The sequence below is a fragment of the Stegastes partitus genome, unplaced genomic scaffold (genome assembly GCF_000690725.1).
Source record: "Stegastes partitus isolate 25-593 unplaced genomic scaffold, Stegastes_partitus-1.0.2 Scaffold744, whole genome shotgun sequence".
NCBI lineage: Eukaryota > Metazoa > Chordata > Actinopteri > Pomacentridae > Stegastes > Stegastes partitus.
The window spans coordinates 45,778-65,388 of NW_007578475.1; the positions used below are offsets into that span (position 1 = coordinate 45,778).

General features: G+C 47.5%; 1 protein-coding gene across 1 annotated transcript in view; it reads right to left on the bottom strand.

Annotated features, from left to right (window-relative positions):
• Positions 1-209: 209 nt before the first annotated feature.
• The window catches only part of igdcc3 (immunoglobulin superfamily, DCC subclass, member 3), a 55,649-nt gene continuing 36,247 nt past the window's right edge, over positions 210-19,611 (bottom strand). The window contains exons 7-14 of the mRNA XM_008291450.1: positions 16,415-16,580; positions 7,153-7,400; positions 4,878-5,042; positions 4,435-4,623; positions 4,009-4,113; positions 3,120-3,255; positions 2,824-3,034; positions 210-335 (exon numbers count right to left, since the gene is read on the bottom strand). Coding sequence (XP_008289672.1) covers positions 210-335; positions 2,824-3,034; positions 3,120-3,255; positions 4,009-4,113; positions 4,435-4,623; positions 4,878-5,042; positions 7,153-7,400; positions 16,415-16,580 — 1,346 coding nt within the window. The remainder of the gene's footprint in view (positions 336-2,823; positions 3,035-3,119; positions 3,256-4,008; positions 4,114-4,434; positions 4,624-4,877; positions 5,043-7,152; positions 7,401-16,414; positions 16,581-19,611) is intronic.

Here is a 19,611-nt window from a genome sequence, read left to right on the forward strand (position 1 = left end):
AGTGGCCCGTCTGGCTCGACACCGCCGGGACCAAAAAAAACCCAAAACACTCTAATATCCAGTCCTAGATCCTCCAGAACTTATTAACTTACTAATAAAAAAAAAATCTTTGCACAAAAGGAAAACCTACTTTGAAAAGAAACACTTGTAAACCTGAGTGAGAGAGAGTCTAAGTGGACGCTGAGCGCGTCATCGGCCTTCCTACGTCATCAGCCTTGGTCCTGACCAGCTGCTCCTCCTGCAGGAGGCTCCTGGAACTGCGTCTCTCGCTCCACCGCAAACTCGTCCAGCGGTATCGTCGACAGCTGGGTGTCGTTCAGCACGTAGGAGTCGGACTGAAAACACAAGCAGACAACAGTCAGACACCCAACAGTCCTGCATGGACGACACGGCGGGATGGCGTAGCAGGAGTCTCAACCCGCCGGACCATAGTGTGGCCCTCTGGTTCACATCAAAGGTTAGTGATAATGCAGTCTGCCTGTTTTTCTCACACAGTTGCTGCTCTGGCGTTTAATAGTTTTTATCACTGTGGGCTGCCGTAGCTCAGGCTCAGGACAGCAACACGAATTAGCAACGCTGGTCACTGGAAACGTGATTCAGGAGCATCACCGAGTGGAGGGAACACACATCCTACCACCCAGAACGGTTTGTTTGTTTTATTCTGTCTGTGTGAGAAGCTCTTCTCCACCATCAACTTTAATGAGTCAAAGCACAGGTCCAGACCTACTGATGAGCATCTTCACGCCACACTGAGGGTCTCAAACGCTTCCTCCCTCCAGCCAGATGTGGCTCAGCTGGAGGAGGAAGGTCTCTGGCAGCACGGAGGAGGCAGGAGGAGCCTGTGTTCTGAAGAACTGTTCATGTTCTGAATTGTTATTAAATCAGACTGAGAAGACTGGACCAGTTGTTCTTTTGTTGTGGAATAAGTGATGCGGCCCAGTCTGACCCAGACTCCACCTCCAGCAGCCCCCAGGTGAGCTGAGTCTGTGCAGCTAAAGCCCTCGGCCCGACATCTGCAGCCACACGGTGAGCTTCACAACCTCATGTCTCATTTCTTTTGACAATTTAATTACAGTTCAGACTTTAGATGAGTCCAGATCTACAACATGCTCCATAAAAACAGCATTCAGACCTCATCCTGCCTTCTAGACATCAGCGGCATTGTTTTCTGTTTAGTCTGCACTCTGTTAGCGGCTGGCTTTAAGACACTGCTGAGTTAGTTACAGGTGAACTGCACACATCGATGTCTCTTCATCCATCCATCCATCATCTCTCCACCTTAATCCTCACCAGGGTCATGGGGGGCTGGAGTCTATCCCAGCTGACTCAGGGTGAAGGCAGGTTCACCTGGACAGGTAACCAGTCTATCACAGGGCTACACTTAGAGACAGACAACCAAGCACACTCACATTCACACCTACGGACAATTTACAATCACCAATTAACCTCAGCATGTTTCTGGACTGTGGGAGGAAGCCGGAGAACCCGGAGAGAACCCACGCTGCACGGGGAGAACATGGAGACTCCACGCAGGAAGATCCCGGGTGTCCTCACCGGGACGCCAACCGGCGACCTTCTAGCTGTGAGGCGCTAACGATGCTAACCACTGATCCACCTGCAGCCCATTCTTCAGATATAATAATAATAATAATAATAATAATAATAATAATAATAATAATAATAATAATAATAATAATAATAATAACAATAATAATAATAATAATACATTTTATTTATGGGGCCCTATTCAACAGTCGAGGACGCCGTACAGAGTGACAAAGTTAAAGCACAGATATCAGGACGTGATGAAGAAGTGCTGTGACTGATGTACTGAGCGCGGTCATGTATGATCAGGATCTGTCACCATGTCACATGAAATCAGACGGTCAACAGCGAGATCCGTCTCACAAAGCTCTCTGCAACCACAGGCAGGTCCTGGACCTCAAACTGCATCAGAGAGCAAACATCACATCGTGTGTCAGTCAGCATCCCGGGATGAGCCAGCCTTCATGTCCAGGATCGTCTCTGGTGATGAGTGGAGGATGTGTGGTTCTGACCCAGAGACCACTGGACGGTTTCCACAGCAGAAGAGGCTGCAGTGTCCGAGACCGGAGGAGGTGTGTCAGGTCAGAGGCACACCAAGAGCACGGCCTTGTTTTCTTGCCATTTGTGGGGTTGTGCATCTTGATTCCTGCTCCAGGGTCTGACTGTCAGCGTGGAGCGTCTGGAGGCGTCTGAGGGGAACAACCTGAACTACAGCATGATGGCATGTGGTACCGAGCAGTGACAACACAGCAGCACAGTCCTCACTCCCTGTCCTCCCTCTCTCCAGATATCTTTCTCTTCCCCAACATGGAATTCAAGTTGAAGGCTTTTGACACAGTTCAGCGTATCTGCTGCCAGCTGCAGATGGTGCTCCACATATTTACATCATGTGACTTCCAGGGAGGGCTGCGAGCCTGGAAGCAGCGCTGACAACTGTGAGGAGGCCGAATGTAGATCAGGCAGAGTTTTGGATCTTTTATTGTTGCAGCCTCAGAACCTTCTGATCACAACGGGGCTACGGATACCAGTGATGGGACATTTTAAACGAGCCGAACCAGATCAGCTGCTGGACTTGATGTTGAACCAGGAAGCAACAGCTTCTGTGATGCTACTAATGATGTCTCAGAAGGAAAACGGTGCATCTGCAGAACAACTGAGTCTCCACTGACAGATGGAAGCCCGTTGTTGGACATTACATATAATCCAAGTGGTCATAGTTTTTATATCAGCTTTAACCATGTTGTTGTGACATTTGAACCAGTCTCCATCAGAACTCACCATGCATGAATCTTGTGGGTTGGGTTGAGTGAAAAGTCTCTCGAGCTCGTTGCTGTCGACCACTTTCTTCCCCGCCGCGCTGCCATTGACCTCCATCTCTCTCCTGGCAGCGCCGTTGAGCCCCGAGGCCCCCTGGGAAGAGGAAGAGGATTCCAGCACGGCGCTGTGTCCTGCCTGGGGGGTGGCCTGAACCGTCTTACACATCATTAACCTGGAGATTACACCAACACACACACATGAAACGTGTGGCGGCGGAGGGACAGACATTAAGGCAAATTGCTTCCACCGGCTCTGACCTGCCGCGGTAGCTGAAGACCAGGAAGAGCACGCAGAAGACGATGCAGGTGACGCCGATGTGGATGCCGATGATGATGCCTGTCGTGGACGTTTTGCTCTGTTCGTCCTTCACACAGTCACATGAGCCGTCCAGCACTGAGGAGATACAGGAGGGACAACCTGACGTGAGCAAAGTGGGAGGAACTACATGATCATGCACTCAGGTGACGTGCACTGCAAAAAAATAAATAAATAAAAATAAAAAAAATAATAATAAGATATATATTTTTTTGGGGGGTTTTTTTTAATATTTTTTTTTCTATAACTGTATTTTTGGAAAAATGTACAGGTATATGACAGATTTTTCCTGTTTTGTTAAATTACAGGTAATATCTTGTGAAAATCACAGAAGAAAGAACTCATTTACATGCTGACTGTAAAAAAACAAACAAAACAAAACAAAAATCGGGTCAAAGCCGACAAAGTAGAGGGTGAATAATGTCCAGATTAAATGTCTGTATTTTTATAAATAATATATTTTTCTTTACACTCTCAAAGCACACAGTTCATAATGTGTTAAATCAACTTATTAAAACAAACTATTTTACACATATTTGCTGTTATTTGAAAGAAGAAATATGTTTAAAAGGGATTGAAAATGAGTTAAAGCGGTTTGAACTATTGTAGAGATGTTCTGTTTGTTTAATTACAGATAATATCGAGTAAAATAAAATCTATATTTGAAACGCTTTTTAAATGGATTCAAAATGTCATTATTATTATTGCTATTATTGTTATTATAATTACAGTATTACACTTTTCTGTTTGTTTGTTTGTTTGCTGGTGTGTTTTCTTAGATCCTCTCTGTGTTTTTTTCAGTGTGGGTCTGTAGCTGTGAGAAACAATCACCAGATTTCTCCACCGCCTCCCGCAGTGAAACAAATCGCATGGTGGCGTTTCCATCTCCGTGTTGGTTGTATGCGAGCAGCTTTATCTCATAGACCAGCGAGGAATCTGCAGAGAGGAACAGACACAAAGAAATTCAATTTGGAAGCTGGTCTTAGCTTATTTTTATTTTGACCCTGTGCCAGCGCTGCTATCTCGCTGCTATTAAAAAGAAGAGTCATTTTTCTTGCTGCTCGTACAGGATGCTCCATAAAACACTCTTTCTGGGGCAGGAATGCTTTTAGTCGATGATGAATCGTCAGGACAGGCCCAAGCAGGGACCCTGACATGCTTGACTATTAAAACAGTGATTACGTCGATAGAAAGCAGCCCGGACGCTTAATGAGAAAACACAAGTTAGCAGTGGGACGATCAGACTGCGCGCCTCACCCAGCTGACTGATGTTGTACTGGGTGACGTTGCGAGGGAACGTAATGGGACCGGTGAACATGGGAGAGTGCGCCCGTCTGTAGAACAGTCTGAAGCCCTGATGCTGGCCCATCTTGGATGAAGACTCCCACGTGGCCAGAACAACGCTGCTGTTCAGCACCTTAGTGAAGAGGGAGGGAGGAGCTGGAACTGCAACACAACACAGGAAGTCAGCCACAGCATTCAGGAATCAGAAGGAATGTCACTGTGATGGTGATTAAAGTTCTGATCAGGTCAGCAGAAGCAACCGGACCAAACACCAGAACAGAGGACTGCAGTGGTAATGCAGGGGTTGGTGGTTTATGCAGCTTCCTCCACTTTTCAGCTGAACATGTATTTCCAGTCACACAAAGCGCTGAAACCTTTTGCATATCACACGTGTGCTCTGAGCGTGTTCTGCTCACCTTCCCCATGCGTGCTCTCAGTGGCGCTGTCCGACGGCTTGCTGGCCCCGTGGGACGTGTAGGCCTTCACGTAGAAGGTGTAGCTGGTGGAGGGCTCCAGGTCCCGGATGATCTGCTGCAGCGTCACCTTACTGACGGCCTCCTCATACTCCATCTCCGCTGGGTCTGCAGAGGAGAACGATGGAAGGTGAACGGCAGGAGAACCAGTGAGAGGAGGTTCGAAAAGAATCGGAAACAAGAAAGGCATGAATTAGAAAACCTGGACGGAGGGGCTTTGAAATAACTCATGTGGAGAGAGAAAACAATAAATACAGTCTGTTTCTGTCGTCATTCCCGGTTATTACCCATCGCAGTGATTAGATCAGCGAGTTAATAGCTCATCTGGTTTGGCCCTGGGAGCCTGAACACAGCGGCGGGGTGAAGTGCAGGGGCGGAGTCAGGAGACGAAGGGGGCAAACGGGGGAGTTCTACAGGAAGTGTTAAAGCATTTTATTGCTTTTAATTCAGAGACACCCAGCCATAACCGCTATCTACCTCCAGCCCTCGATCCATTGGGCCATTCCATCTAGGAAGGGTAATTACAGCAGATCCTATTGGTTGGCCCCCAGGGCCTTTAATTATCCCTCCAATAGAACGACTGAGGAGAACATCAGCTGGCGCTACGAGACTCTCACCACACACACAATCACACACGTACACTTGCCCAAAGCTGTAAACAAAGTGACTGCGTGTGCGTCAACAAGCGTGAACACACGCAGAGCAGCATGGTGACGGTCCGCACATATGGGACCCAGAAATCAGAAACGTCGGCGTTTTTATTGTACGCCTCCGTGGGGCGGCGTGTAGGGGCTGCTAGTGGGACGCAACACGCTGCTAATGGCTTATAGGGAGGGACGCGCTTCCACTTCCTGTTGATATAAAGCTGCTGTTCCTGTTCAGTGTAAATGCATTAATGTAAGAAGTTTAGTGCAAAGCCTGAATCTAAACGTAATGAACAAGAAGACAAACACTGGTGAGATGGATCTGTGTGGAAGCAGTGCTTGTATCTGCCTTTGGTAAAACAGAACAAACACACACACACACACACACACACACACACACCCTGTGGGTCAGTGGCAGCGATGTGGGCCAGCGTCACATTAAATCCAGGAGTTTTCAGGCTGCTGCTGTGGGTGACGTCTAAACAACGGCGACACTTCGGCCCAAAGCTCCACTCTGTGAGTAATATTCATATACGTCCCCAAACCTCCCGAAATAGCGCAGCTGATAAATAAATACAAGGTCAGACTGGGTCTGAGGCTTTCTGGAGGCCCCCCCCCCAGCGCTAATGGAACAGTCCAACCACAAGGACAGAAACAGGAAGTGGAAAATCTGAATATTGAGTCATTTTCTATTTTTGCTTGAAAATCAAATTCTGAAGACGAGAAACAAAGACAACTGAAACGGAGAGAGGAGCATCCGACAATGGATGAGGAAAGTTTTTAGACCTGTTTGATTCAGTTTGATGGTTTAATCCACATCAGGTGTTCTCTCAGTCTGCTGTACGTCACATAGAATAGAACAGAATGCTTTTTATTGTCATCATACACAAGGTACAGCGAAATTAAAACACGTACTCAGGTGTAATCTACCACGAGCATGTTCTCCGGTGCCTCCGCTGCTCGCTGCTGTTGTAAATACTCACAGTTTTATATCCATTCTATACATATTGTCATTTATTTATGATATAACCTATGGGCTCTACAGACGTCTTGTTTTCATCGTGCACAGTTTGCTAGTCTACAGTTGTTCTTTGCACTGAATGGGATCACACCCATATAACGACATTAAAGGATTCTGATTCTGATGCAGACTGAACAAAGAAGTGCAGAACCTGACACGGTGCGCTACGTGAACATCAATGATCATCAACGCTGCAGGATGCAAACACGGTCACATGATTCAGATTTAACACCTGCCCATAAACATTCAGGTGCAGCTAAATATCCATCCATCCATCATCTATACACCACTTTGTCCTCATTAGGGTCGGAGGGGGGCGGAGCCTATCCCAGCTGACTCAGGGTGAAGGCAGGTTCACCTGGACAGGTAACCAGTCTATCGCAGGGCGCAGCCAAATATGTGAACATATTTTAGATTTTTTTAATAACTGGGCATCAAACAGGACTGAACAGACACTGAGGTTTCATTTGCTATCATCATCTATAACTGATTCAAGACGTTTACTTCACTGTAACGTGTTGTGATGCAAAGCGCTGCATGTCACCCCGTGTACCTGTGGTCCTGCGGATGTGGAGCACATAACCGATGATGTCCTGAGTGTTCTGATCGGGCTCCTTCCAGGACACCTGGATGGTGGTGGGCGAGAGGGCGTCGGCCTGCACGTGAGTGGGCACGCCGGGCAGTCCGTCGGCCCAGAGCACGGTGAGGCGGGCGCTGGCCTGCGTGGAGCCGGCGCTGTTCTCGGCGATGCACTGGTAGATGGCCTCGTCGTCCTCGTCGATGCCGTATATCGTCAGTGTGCTGTGAGAGACAGAAGGGAATGGGGAGGTTTAGGGTTTCTCTGTGTTGTTATTAACGTTGTTCCTCATTTAAACGGCCTCCGTGAGTAAACCTGCATCGTGTGTCTGAGCAGAAGAAAATGACCTCTTATGTGTCTGAGGAGTTATTTCAGTGTGCAACTATAAAGCAGCACAACAACAGCACAAGGATTTTAATAAGTGCAACTTCAGCCGTGCTGTAGCTGAGTGAGAGCGGCCGTGGCTTCTGAAGGTTATATAACCCCACCGGGAGACGTGTGTGCAAACTTTCAAGCGAGTCAGAATCACGAGCGCTGAGGTATGACCATTTAAATCTATCATGTTGATGTAGTGCCAGCCAAGGCAGAAATGTCATCTAACCTTGCGGGATCACTCACGGTTGACATGTGTGTTAAAGAGTTATAGCAGTTTATGTCAAATGGGCCACGAGCACCAGAATCTGTCACAGAATCGAGGGTAAAGACAAACTGTTCTGAGCGTTTTTATCCTCTGATGTTGTTAGACACCCATTTTGCAGATTGGATGAAATGGTTAAAAAAAAAAGCTGTAACATGCAAAGCAATAGAAATCTGCAGGTAGACGTGGTCTGGATATTAAAAGAAGGTAAAAACTCTGTCAGGAGCCTCTGTGTGCTTGATGACACCAAAAGCCTCTCCATGTAAATACACCATGTGCTGCTGGTCAAGAATCTGATTTTATTATCAAGGTGTGCAAAGTAATTTACGATTTCAGCCTTCAGACGTAAAAAAGTGCAGTTTTTTCATTTTCTACTCAAAGTAGAAAATCTCAGTGAGTAAAGCAGCCATGCTTGAATAAATGCACTTAATGCAGACGGTCCACGGCTCCGATAAGGACTGTATGCAGCACAAAAGATGAATGTGACATGTCAAGGTGCCGTATTCAGCTGTGTGAGAGCAAAGAGATTTGTGGAGCGCATCACACACGACAGACAGCGGCGGCGCACAGAAGAGCCTCGCTCATGCAAAGCACATACTTCCAGACTGATTCGTCTTCTGCTGCGAGTCCCGCGGGACTCGATAAGTCTGGAGCAGTGTTTCAAAAATGTAATTTGCCTACATCAGTGAAACCTTTCATCTGTCCATGTGCACACATGAACTCACAAACCTCTGGACACGCACACACACACACACACACACACACACACACACACACACACACTCCTCTCTGCTCTTTGTCCTCATCTTCTTTCTCTTCTCTCCCACCTGTCCTGTACTGTTATAGAAAAAATATACCATTGTGTGTGTGTGTGTGTGTGTGCATGTTGAGTAGGTGTTTTTAGACTAGAATACATACTCCACTCCACACAGTTTGCCTGTCTTCAGGCAAAAAGGGAAAATAAACCATGAACATCCGATGGAGGCCGGGCGCCTGCGGTGTCAAACATTTCTTCTTCCATTATTATGCCAAGGCCATTCTGCTGTATTTACAGCGTAATACACGCTGCAGCAAGCCGGCAGCACACAAATAACACACACCCTGGGAATACATGAAAACAAAACAAGAAACAAACGGCTTGAGTTATAACTTGTCCACCTGAAGATGGTGCACCCCTCGGTCAGGACATTTCAGGAGATCAGAGACATCAGGAACACCACGTCGCTCCTGGTCCTCGCGCTGCGTTCAAATCAGACAGCTGAATGCCACAGGAGTTCATCTGTCCTGCAGCATGCAGCTAATCTGTCACCTGCAGTTTGTAGGAACCCGCTGAGCAGGATGTCTCCTTCATGTGATGGACAGGAAGCGTCCAGAGTGTATTAAATCAGAATTTATTAAGAACCGCCGTCGCAATCCACCGAGGAATCGTAAGCAATTTATCGAAAGCCGAGCACGTCGGCCTGTACACGGGCCGTCACTGGACACCTTCTGGACCTGTGAAATGGGACATGAGGAAAGTGGCATTTCAGCTGTCAACAGCGCTGACCTCCTACCAGCCTCGGCCCGGTTCGTGAGGACGGGAGGGGGGGAGCTCTTCTGGGTCGGCAGGTAGGACCCAGAATTGAATCATTCTATTTCCTTTTTCAAAATTGATGTGCTGGGATGCACTTACTGTACGCCTCTCATCTGGGTCAGAACAGGCTGCGAGGTGGAAGAGTCATTATTCCCAGCAGCCGGCCAGGTGGATTCAATCTGGATAATTATCGGGTCAAAGAGGCCCTCTGTATTTCACCCTTTCCGAGCCAATCTCACCTCTGACCCCTGAGGTGGCAGCAGTCACCAGCCCTCAGCTCGCTACTCAACCATCACATTTCTGACAGCCTTTCATATCAGCGATGGATGGAGTGTTTGCAGACAGGCGGCCTGACCAGACGCCACAGACAGCAGCAAAGAGGCCCCCAGGGACGCACTCCTCAATGCCACCGGGGCTGGACGGGCCCCAGAGCGTGTGAAGGGAAGGCAGGGAAATTTCACAAGACGTTGCTTGTTTGAGTCGGTGCGGTACAAGAACTCGAACACGCACACGCTGCGTATGTGTCACATACACGTGACCCGATCGCGCAGACGTGTTACGTATGAAATTCCTCACCTGCTGCCAAAACATCCGTTAGAACCTCCAGGACAAAAGGTGGTTTTAGAGCATCCAAGCACATGAAAGGGCAGAAGACAGGAAGTGCTTCTAAAACGCTCCCTAATGAGCTGATATTCACGAGTCGGGTTTGTTTTGTGTATTTGTAATAACTGCAGTAAGTTTCGCTCCGATGTCGGCCGCGGCTTCATTTAACGTCCACAACATTCTGCACTTTAACCAATTATCTGTGACGGAGCTTTCTCGGGGCGGGTCGGTCATTTGGCAGATGAGGATCTTCTTTGAAGTAGGTGTTGCTGTTTTCCACTTTGCCGCTGCAGCTGGAAATGTGAACCACATTCCTGCTTGTACCAGGATATTACTCAGGAAGTACCTGACAGCCGCCGGACGTTTGAATCACCACGAGGAGCACAAACACAAACTCATTCAGGAAAGTCATTTGGCTTTTCATGCAAAACTAGTTCTTAATTTAAAAAACAAAAGTTGTCTGTGAAGCTGATGAAGCCCTTCATCTGGACGGCGTTCTGAAGGTCAGGGAGGTGCTTCAAAGACAAACATCTAATGTGCACAAATTTCAGTGAAAAAGAAAAAAACTAAACCGCATGTTTTTTCTCTTCTAAAAGCCTTTTTCAGCCAGATTGGGTTCCGACTGCATTGATATGCAGCAGCAGGCTGAGGACCTGCACAATGTGTGGAGGAAACAAAAACAGAGTCTGAGTGACGGAGAAGCCGAGCTGTGGTCGGTGCACGGCCTGGAGTCGGACTATTTTCTTGTCTTACACGAGCTCCAAATCCGAGCTCTCCTGTCCTGACAGGCTGACACCATCATTTACTCATCAGTTCAAGGTCATTTCACAGATTGACGGATAAGGCCGAGAGCCAGGGGACGGCTGACAGTGGGGCTCCGGGCCTGTTGTTCAGCTGCTCGGCCTGTGTTTACTCTCCGTTGTCTCCGAGCAGCACCCCATCAAAAGCCAGCATGGCCATTCTGGATCCAGTGAGAGGGAGAAGGAAAAAAAACACAGGGACAAAGAGAGAACAGGAGGAAGAGGTGGGGAAGGGGGTAGGGGAGGAGCGATGAGCTGTCTGTGGCCTGAGAGGAGGGAAGGGCTCTGGGATATGACTGATTACAGGCAGGGTCAGGGTTCAAGGCCGATGCCCAGGCCCCAGCGCTCTGTAATGGGGGCAGGAAGGGGGGATGTGGGGCACCGAGAGGGGCCGCAAACAAGAAAGGCAGGTCTCAGTGAAAGAAAGTGGAGAAAAAAAGAAAAGTGCAGAAAAGAAAAAAAGTCCTTTGAAAGGATTCTGCTCCAAACTGCCCAGGTCTGTGCGGCAGCCTGGTCCTTCACATGTCGGCCATTAATTACGACACACACCACGGCGGCGGCGGCGCTGCTCACACACACACTGGAAACACACCATTTCATTTACTATATAACTTTAATTCTATGCACACACGTGTAAAAGGATCCGAAGCTGATCTAAATGAGTTCAACTGAGCGAATACCGCCGGACAGAGTTTGATTTTCGTCGTCGCTGTTGAAGGAGTCGCTTCGAGGAGACAACCAGTAAAGAAACCCAAAACCAGCATCCATCAGGATGACGTGACAGAACGTTTAAAGTCCGGTGACTCATCCGTCTACCAAATGATCTGCTTTCTAATTACCTGAGTAGCAGCCAAGGGACATTATTTAACATTCGCTATGCAAACAGACAAGAATAATTCGCAGTTTATTTTCATTGTGAACCTGAAAGCGGCCGGCGGGCCAGCTGGCACCTCGCCGAGGCCCTGATTTGGGCCGCTTGCCATGAGTTGAGCAACACCCAGCTACGGGATCACTTTAAAAACAATACAGATTGGCTTTCAACCTCACGATTATTGGACTGTCTGATGTGATATCACAGCTCCGATACGTCGGCTGATCACACATGTCAGCTGAGAGACTGGAGGACGGGCCGAGCTCGTCTGCATAATTAGCAGCTCACGGAGGCAGCAGCATGTTGTACAGCAGCCCGGTCACACAGGCTCATCATGAATGGACCAACAACAACGCTGCTACAGTGTGTGTGCAGGTGTGTGTAGCAGGATCTGTGGCAGAAAGAGGACACACACACACACACACACACACACACACACAGTGCTTGGCTCTTAGCAGTAATGCCCGTTTACAGAAGCAGCCAATCAGCTCCTGCCTGACATCACCGCATCTCGCGCAGCGTTTGGCGTTGCTACGTCTTCTCCGCTCGCTGTGTAAAGTGTGCGGGGAGTAAAGGGCGACGCGCTGGTGAATTTTCATGTTTGATTATGCGTGTGCACAAAATGAGTGATGGCGTGCACCGCGGGGCTATTTGTGCACATACAGACTCACTTGCTTTTTGATTAATGTGTGTGCATGCGTGTGTGTGAATGAAATGTACAATCGATTCCCCTTCCCTTCCTTGTCCGATCTGCTCTTGAAGGTCAGCTTCATGAGAGATGGCTAAGAGGAGAAGCCGCTCTGCACAAACACACACATCCATAGCAACAAACACACACGAGGTGAAGTCTGTATGGTTCAGCGTACGTCTCCTATCACACAGAATATGAATCTATCTGTAAGAACAGAATAGCTGTGATGCTCGGAGCTGCTGAATTCATTTGCATATCATTAGTTCTGTTTTGGCCCGGTTCAGGTGGTAAATTGTGCCCTAGAATTTTCCGGACATTCGCTAAACGCATCACGTGGCTTTTTGGGGCTTCACTGTCTGATTTCACTGTGAATTTTGGGACTAATGTAATTTCCTACATGACTGAAACGTGCAGGAGGGAGTCTGCTCGGTGGGAGAGCAACATGTGGCTCAATGCATGTAAATGAGATGCAAGCAAAGGAAAGGACAACTGGACCGAAGCACCGCGTATGTAAACACACTGGAATTAGTTAGAAATCAAGCTTCATTAGATTTTGATCATATAGCTGCAGAATGAGCTTTTTTTTGTGTTGTATGAATCTGACAGCAGCTCACAGGCTAAATGCTGGCGCTGGATGAACCCACAAACTGTTCACGACTAACTCATGTCTGCAGTGAGACATCCGATCAGCGAACTAAAGCTTGATTAGTTCTGCAATTACGCCACGAAAAACCGTCAGCTACACTCAGCTAGGCTTTGGTTAGGCGTTGGTCAGAGTGTCCACAGCTTTAAGTCCTTATGAACTGTTTGAACCCCATCCAGGACTTTCTATGAAGGTGTTTCTGGGTCCAAGAAAGAATCTGTGCAGAACCTGTGTTGGTGTTCAATATAGACTTTATGTTAAATACATGTTCTGATCAGTTATTTTAGGTTCCAAATACACGACACATGTCCCTCTGTTTATATTTAAAATAAAAAACCAACACCTGTCACCTGAACCACATGACCTGGGCTCCAAAACACCCCAACGGTCCTGAACAGGGTTAATATTTAAGTCCAGCTTTTTCCTAACTTTAACCACCAGTCTATACCAAACAACACCAGGACATGAATCCTGGTCTCTAGTGATGGATGACGATGTTGCCCTCCCCACCAGCCCCCACCAGCCACGCTGGCTCTGATTGGACCTGTCCGTTAATCAATTCGGTAACGAGAGAAAACCTAAAAAATGTCCAAAAACGTCACAATTCATTCTTTTTTCTTAAGCAAGACCTCCAGCATGACCCTGGTACCGGCTGTACAATGAGTCTCACTGCAGTTACACTGTAATAAACCCACTTGTTTTTAATTATATTTGCTTTAAAGCCCATTTGTTCAACATGTTCTGCAGGAGACATTATTAACCGTGTGGACAGGTTTGCTTTTCACATTCAGGTAATCAGTGATATTACGCCTCCGACCAGGTAATTGATGGCTGCGTAACGTGTTTCAGTGCAGATCCTGAAGACGCACATCGAGCCGCTCTGCTCTCTAAATGGCTGACTGCGTTTCCTGGTCAACTAGCTGAGTTTATGAGCTAATTAGCTAATGGTAGATCTCAAGCTGAGGCCTGCCTCCTTAGCCAATCACAGCGCCGGGTTCGTGATGCATGGGATTCATATTATAGCAGGTCACACAGTAATAGTGGCAAGTGGAAACGCTGCGATGCTCCGACCACCCGCTCCATCTTCCTCCAGCTCTCCTCATTTATCCCTCTTGCCGACTCATCACTTCTCTTTTGACCACCCGCTCATTTCTCCCCTTTTTAATTCTACATCCAAGTGTGGCCTCTCATTTATTTCCTCCCTCTCTGGGCTCCTCCTTTGTTAGTCCCTCGTTCCATCTCTCTGACTAATATAGACCGGTGGAGACAAGTGGGAGTGGAGCAGCGCATGTGAGCGATGGAGGTGTCTGCTCCCTTCACTCACCCCAATGGAGTGCAAGTATTGATTTTATTTTGTACATGTTTAATATATTCACTTCATATTTCTTTTTTTATGAATAATAATAACGTACAGCGATGATTGGCTGCCGGGGTCAGCTTGGAAAATTGAACCTTGTGCAGCAATCTGTGACAGTTTACTCAAAACACACATCAGCTGGATGCAGAAAAACAGTTTGAATCCTCATCCAGCTGTGACGTGTCCATCGACAGGTACGCCTCGAGGAGGACTCTGAAACCGCGAGACTGTTATCAGCATTATTCTGTAAAACTCTGGGGATACTAGTACACGTTAACCATCAGTTTGTCCATGAAAGAGAGGAAAACGCCTCGGTCCTAAATAATAACAGGAGAGGAAGAGAAGCACGTCTGAAACGTGATTAATGTGTATTCATATGTATGTATATGTACAGTCTCCTCAGATTTATTCATCTCCTTCCATTAAAGAAAAGACAAAATCCACAACATTCACTCAAATAAGTAGAAAATGAAAAAAGTAATAATAAATAAAAATGTGCTAAATTATGATTTAGTGAAATCAGACGTTGCTTTGAAAAGAATAATTTAAAAAAACAACCAAACTGTGGTGGACCAATGAGAGGCCTTTGCTGATGAGCAGTGGACCAATGAGAGGCCTTTGCTGATGAGCAGTGGACCAATGAGAGGCCTTTGCTGATGAGCAGTGGTCCAGAACACCTGTCAACAGGTGCAGAAGTCTGCCTGAGAGTTACAGAAACACCTGATGGCAGTGATTGGCTCAGAGGGTTGTTCAGCTACATGTTAGTTCACGGGTCCATCAGGCTGCTTTGATAGTTTTTTCAAACATTTCTGAAATTCAGGAGCAACGTCATGATGCTCATGAAGTTTTTATTTATTATTACTTTCATCTTGTTTCAGCTGTTTGTTTCCTTCTTTACCGGGAGGCTATGAATACATCTGAGGACGACTGTTTATTACCTTCCAGGATATTTCTGAGCTGTAACCCAGCGGGTCGTCTAACACGTGGCCCGTACAGTGAGCGGTACTGAGGCTGGCATCTAAACCGAGCTGCTGCTGCTTCCTCCTCCTCCTGCTCGTGACATTCCTGAGGACTGGTGGGAAAGCGTCCAGCATCCAGTCAGTACGCTGCTCACATACAAAAGGCACAAATAAACCGAGGCTCATGTCTTGGCAGCCGTGAGTTCCAGCAGCTGCAGCGTCAGAAGCAGCAGAAACGCAGAGAAATTGAGCATCTGATGATGCCAACGGTCAGATCAAGGCAGCGCTGATTAATACTGACACCCATAGTGCTCGTGCTGGCCGGGTCCAGCCTTGTGAGGACGCTCTGATGGTTGGACAGAGATCTGTGTGGAAGGCAGCTGGCGCTCCACATAACGGCTCTCAGATCATTTCAGATTAAAATGTGGTATTAAATCACAGCACCAGTGTAGATCCGTTAGTGAGAGCAGCTGTCCAGTCAGCAGGTTGTTGTTTCTGTGAGGTAGTAACTTATAAACGGCAGTAATTCATTAGTACTCGTGGCTTTCACACCTTCTGACACCAAAGGAACTCTTCACACGTCTGTTTCAGGTGCGTAGGAGAGAGATCCCAAAGCTACGATCAGACCCGGTGCACCGTCCAGCTCGTGAAGACACTTTTATTGGCGCCCGGTCTCGGAGCTGGACCTTCATCAGGCAGAGAGTTATTAACGAGTTCCTGTTTGCCTGATGAAGGTCTAACATGGAGACGTGTGAGGAATGAGATCCCTGTGCAGGAGTCTGAATCTTTCTATGAGCTGTTAGCACGTCAGCAAGCTTCTACCAGACTCTCTGTGGGTTCTACCAGCAGAACAGCGGTTCTAGTGGTGTTTATATGGAAGGAAATGGACCTGACATGTTTGTTTTTAGGGCTCAAGGATACAGAGGAACAGAGCTGTTTTTAGTCAGCAGGACACCTTCACAGCACCACACTGGTTCCTACAGACGATATCTCTGAATGAAGATCTACTGCAGACCTTCTGCTCCACCAGCAGTCTGTGGCTCGTCTCGGGCGTATGAATAAATTTACACATGAATACAAGTTGTTGTTGTTGTTTTTCTTCACCTGTTGTTGTTCCTGAGCTTGACGTGTCCTCCAGGCTCCAGGATCTGGCCGTTCTTCAGCCAGGTGAGCTGCGGCTCGGGCTCGCCCTGCGCCTGGCAGGTGAAGATGGCGGTGGTGCCGACAGGCCGGGCGATGGACTGCGGAGGTTGAACAAACTCCGCCGGAGCTGGAAGAGGAGGGAAACGGAGAATCAGATAAGGTGACTTCATTCGCACTTCCAGGTAATAATCCTGGACACATCAGCGGCAGACAGACAGAGAAGGTTGTTCACAGGATCCAGAGGCACAGAAAGGAAAAAGGCAAGAGAGCGAGAATGAGGGGAGGAAGAAGATGAGGGCCCAGGGTAGAGGTGTATGGCATAAATACTGCTGTAAATCTATAGCTCAGGGTCAATTAGCAGAGTTATGAGACACAGCAGATCGATGCAGATGCAGGGAAACAGAACAGGAGAACGTGGAAGAAGAAAAGCAAGACAGTGTGAGATTTGGTCAAGAACAGCATCGTGCTCTAAACCAGCAGCACATCCACATGAACACACAGAGATGGAGAACTTCCACGTATGCAGCATCCTAAACGCTTCCAGCCACGTCCAGAGACGTTCCTCTGAACTCTACCTCAAACCAACCACAGATTAACGGTACACCTGCTGGACGGGTGTGATTTGATATCCTGATGCTCATAATAACTCAGAGCTGTCATGAGAGGGTGGCAGACCTGAACACTGGACTTCATAGTAGTGAAAACCCTCCACCGTCCTGCCGTCCTGCCGTCCTTCTGTCCCAGCTGCTGTCCAGAGTCAAACCAAAACATTCGCTTCAACGCAAACGTTGTTCAGTCAGAGAGACTGGATCAGTCATCCTGCTGATGGGGCTGTTTCTCTTTCAGCATCTCCACCGTGTAGCTTCAGAACCACATTAAACAGAGCACAGCGCCTGTAAAGACGCCTGGCGACCGGCGGAGGTTTGATCTCTGTGTCGACGGTTTGTACGACTCGGTTCTGTGGTTTGTCAGACGGCGTCGTGCTGAACATGCTGAAGTCTGGAAACAGCAGAACGAAGTCTGGCCACACGTAGAAGAACCTGAGAGTAGAAACCAGGGAGCTCAGCGCAGCTAGTCTGCTTTCAACAGTTTATATTCAGCATCAGGTTGATCAGACTCTGGGTGGCATCGTGCTCTCAGCTCTGACGCTGCCTCCGTCTTTACCATCATATATGTACCATTCCACCGTCGATCTCACAGCTGCCAGCCTTCTTCCAGGTTTTAAGGGGCCATTAGTCCGTCTCTCACTAGTATCTGACTTCCCTACCTGTGGAGAAGCTTGAAGCACTCAGCTTCAGATCCATTTGTTCCCACTGAGGACTTACATCTGAAAGGTCACAGCTGTGCTTTAAAGACAAAGTCATTTCAGCTTCTCGTAAAGCCTTTTCTCTCAAACGGGACTAACATGTGAATCTGCTCTGACTGATTTCAGTTGTGGATTAATAAAGATCTGGTGCTTCAGTTTGTGTTTATAGCTGCAGTGTCCATGTTCACGGTGATGAAGAAGCATGTTAGCGACAATAATCCTGGACGACGACGGAGCTGTGAGCAGACGATGGTCGTATCAGCAGCAGGCTGCACAGAAAACACACCTCAGGACTGATGTATTGTTGGCTTTGCTCTTTTAAGGCGATCTGTGGACAGTAACAGCACGCTCACCCTGAAAGAACCATAAACAATAAAACATGTAGAGATTCATGCTGATGTTTTGTTTGTTGTTTTTCTGATTCTGTGCTTTGTGTCCAGTTTAATTCCTGCTTCTGTTTGTTCTGTGCTCCCACCCTATCGGACAAAATGTTGTCTGACACTTTTTCAATGTAAGCATTTCCATCCTCCCATCGGAGAAGCTAAGGGGCCCTTAGGCGCCTGAATGGAGGCAGCTGACAGCGTGAGATGGTCTTTTCATTTATCTCTCTCTTTCCCAGCTTCATTGTCACTGGCTGTGTTGTTTGAGGGCTGACTTAAAGGTGAAGGTCAGAGGGAGCTCGGGAAGATATTGATTTGCACCTGTAAGGGTGTGGGTTAGATCATCAGCGCCACCCATCCATCTTGCTCTTGTTTTCCCCTTTTGGCTCATCCAGTTCTGCTCCTTCTGCTTCAGCCTTTGTTCCTCTGCTCTGTCGTTTTACCCTGAAGGAGCCTAAATTAACCTAAATTATTTGCTGTAAAGGTGCATTTGTTGATCAGTGCTGCTGAATCCCTGACCGACCCGATGCTCCTACTCTGAACTGACAGCCCTTCAAACCGTCTCGTATTCACAGATTTGTCAAGTGGCTGATTTCATTGGACTAATTCCTCGAGGACAGGCAGGAAAACATTTTGTTCGCTGTAATAAAACAGCCAAACACACGTATGGAGCCGGAGTTTACGGCACACCTTTGTTTCCACAAATCAATAACAAAAACCAGAAGACATTGACACATAATTAACATCCACGGCTTTCGTCTTTGTCCCTGCCCGGGTCGGGCCTCGTCTCAGCCCTGACAGGCAGATGAAATGAAATATTGATTAGGATCAATACCGCTATGGGCTGAAGCAAAGTGTGGTCCATGTGATCGATGCGGGAGTGAGGCAGACGCTGGATGCTTCCTGCTCGGTGACAATTAATGCAGACGGCCACCCACACCTGGCCGCATCGCTTTGGTCCAATCACCACCCCTCTGAGCTAACATCAAACACCTCCACGGTTCTGGTTCTGGCTACCAGTCTGAGAAGAACGACTGAAGACTAATACGACAGAACAAAGCAGAACTGAAAAAAACCCAATTAAAAAGGCACTTTGAGAAGGTTAGAGCATAATGTAAGGTTCAGTAATCTATTGTTGACCTTTAAGTGATGGTCTGACATGAAACCGTCCAGAACTCCCACATAAAAGATTCACTGGACTTTGCTGAAGCCCCACACCGGGCCTGTTGCTCTCAGGAGCTGCTTTCTCTTGTTTAGAATGAAGCATGTCGACGGCGACGCTGCAGCTTTGTTACACAAACAGAAAGAAAACAGTGAAAGTTCAGCCTCACGAAGCCGTCGTCCTCTGATCTGATCCGTCATTTCTCCTGTTAGTTCACAGACGTTCCCTGTTCCTGATGACAACGAGTGCATTCAGAGAACAAATAGTTATTTGATAAACGTATTAAAGTCAAAGTTCTGTGTGATAGTGA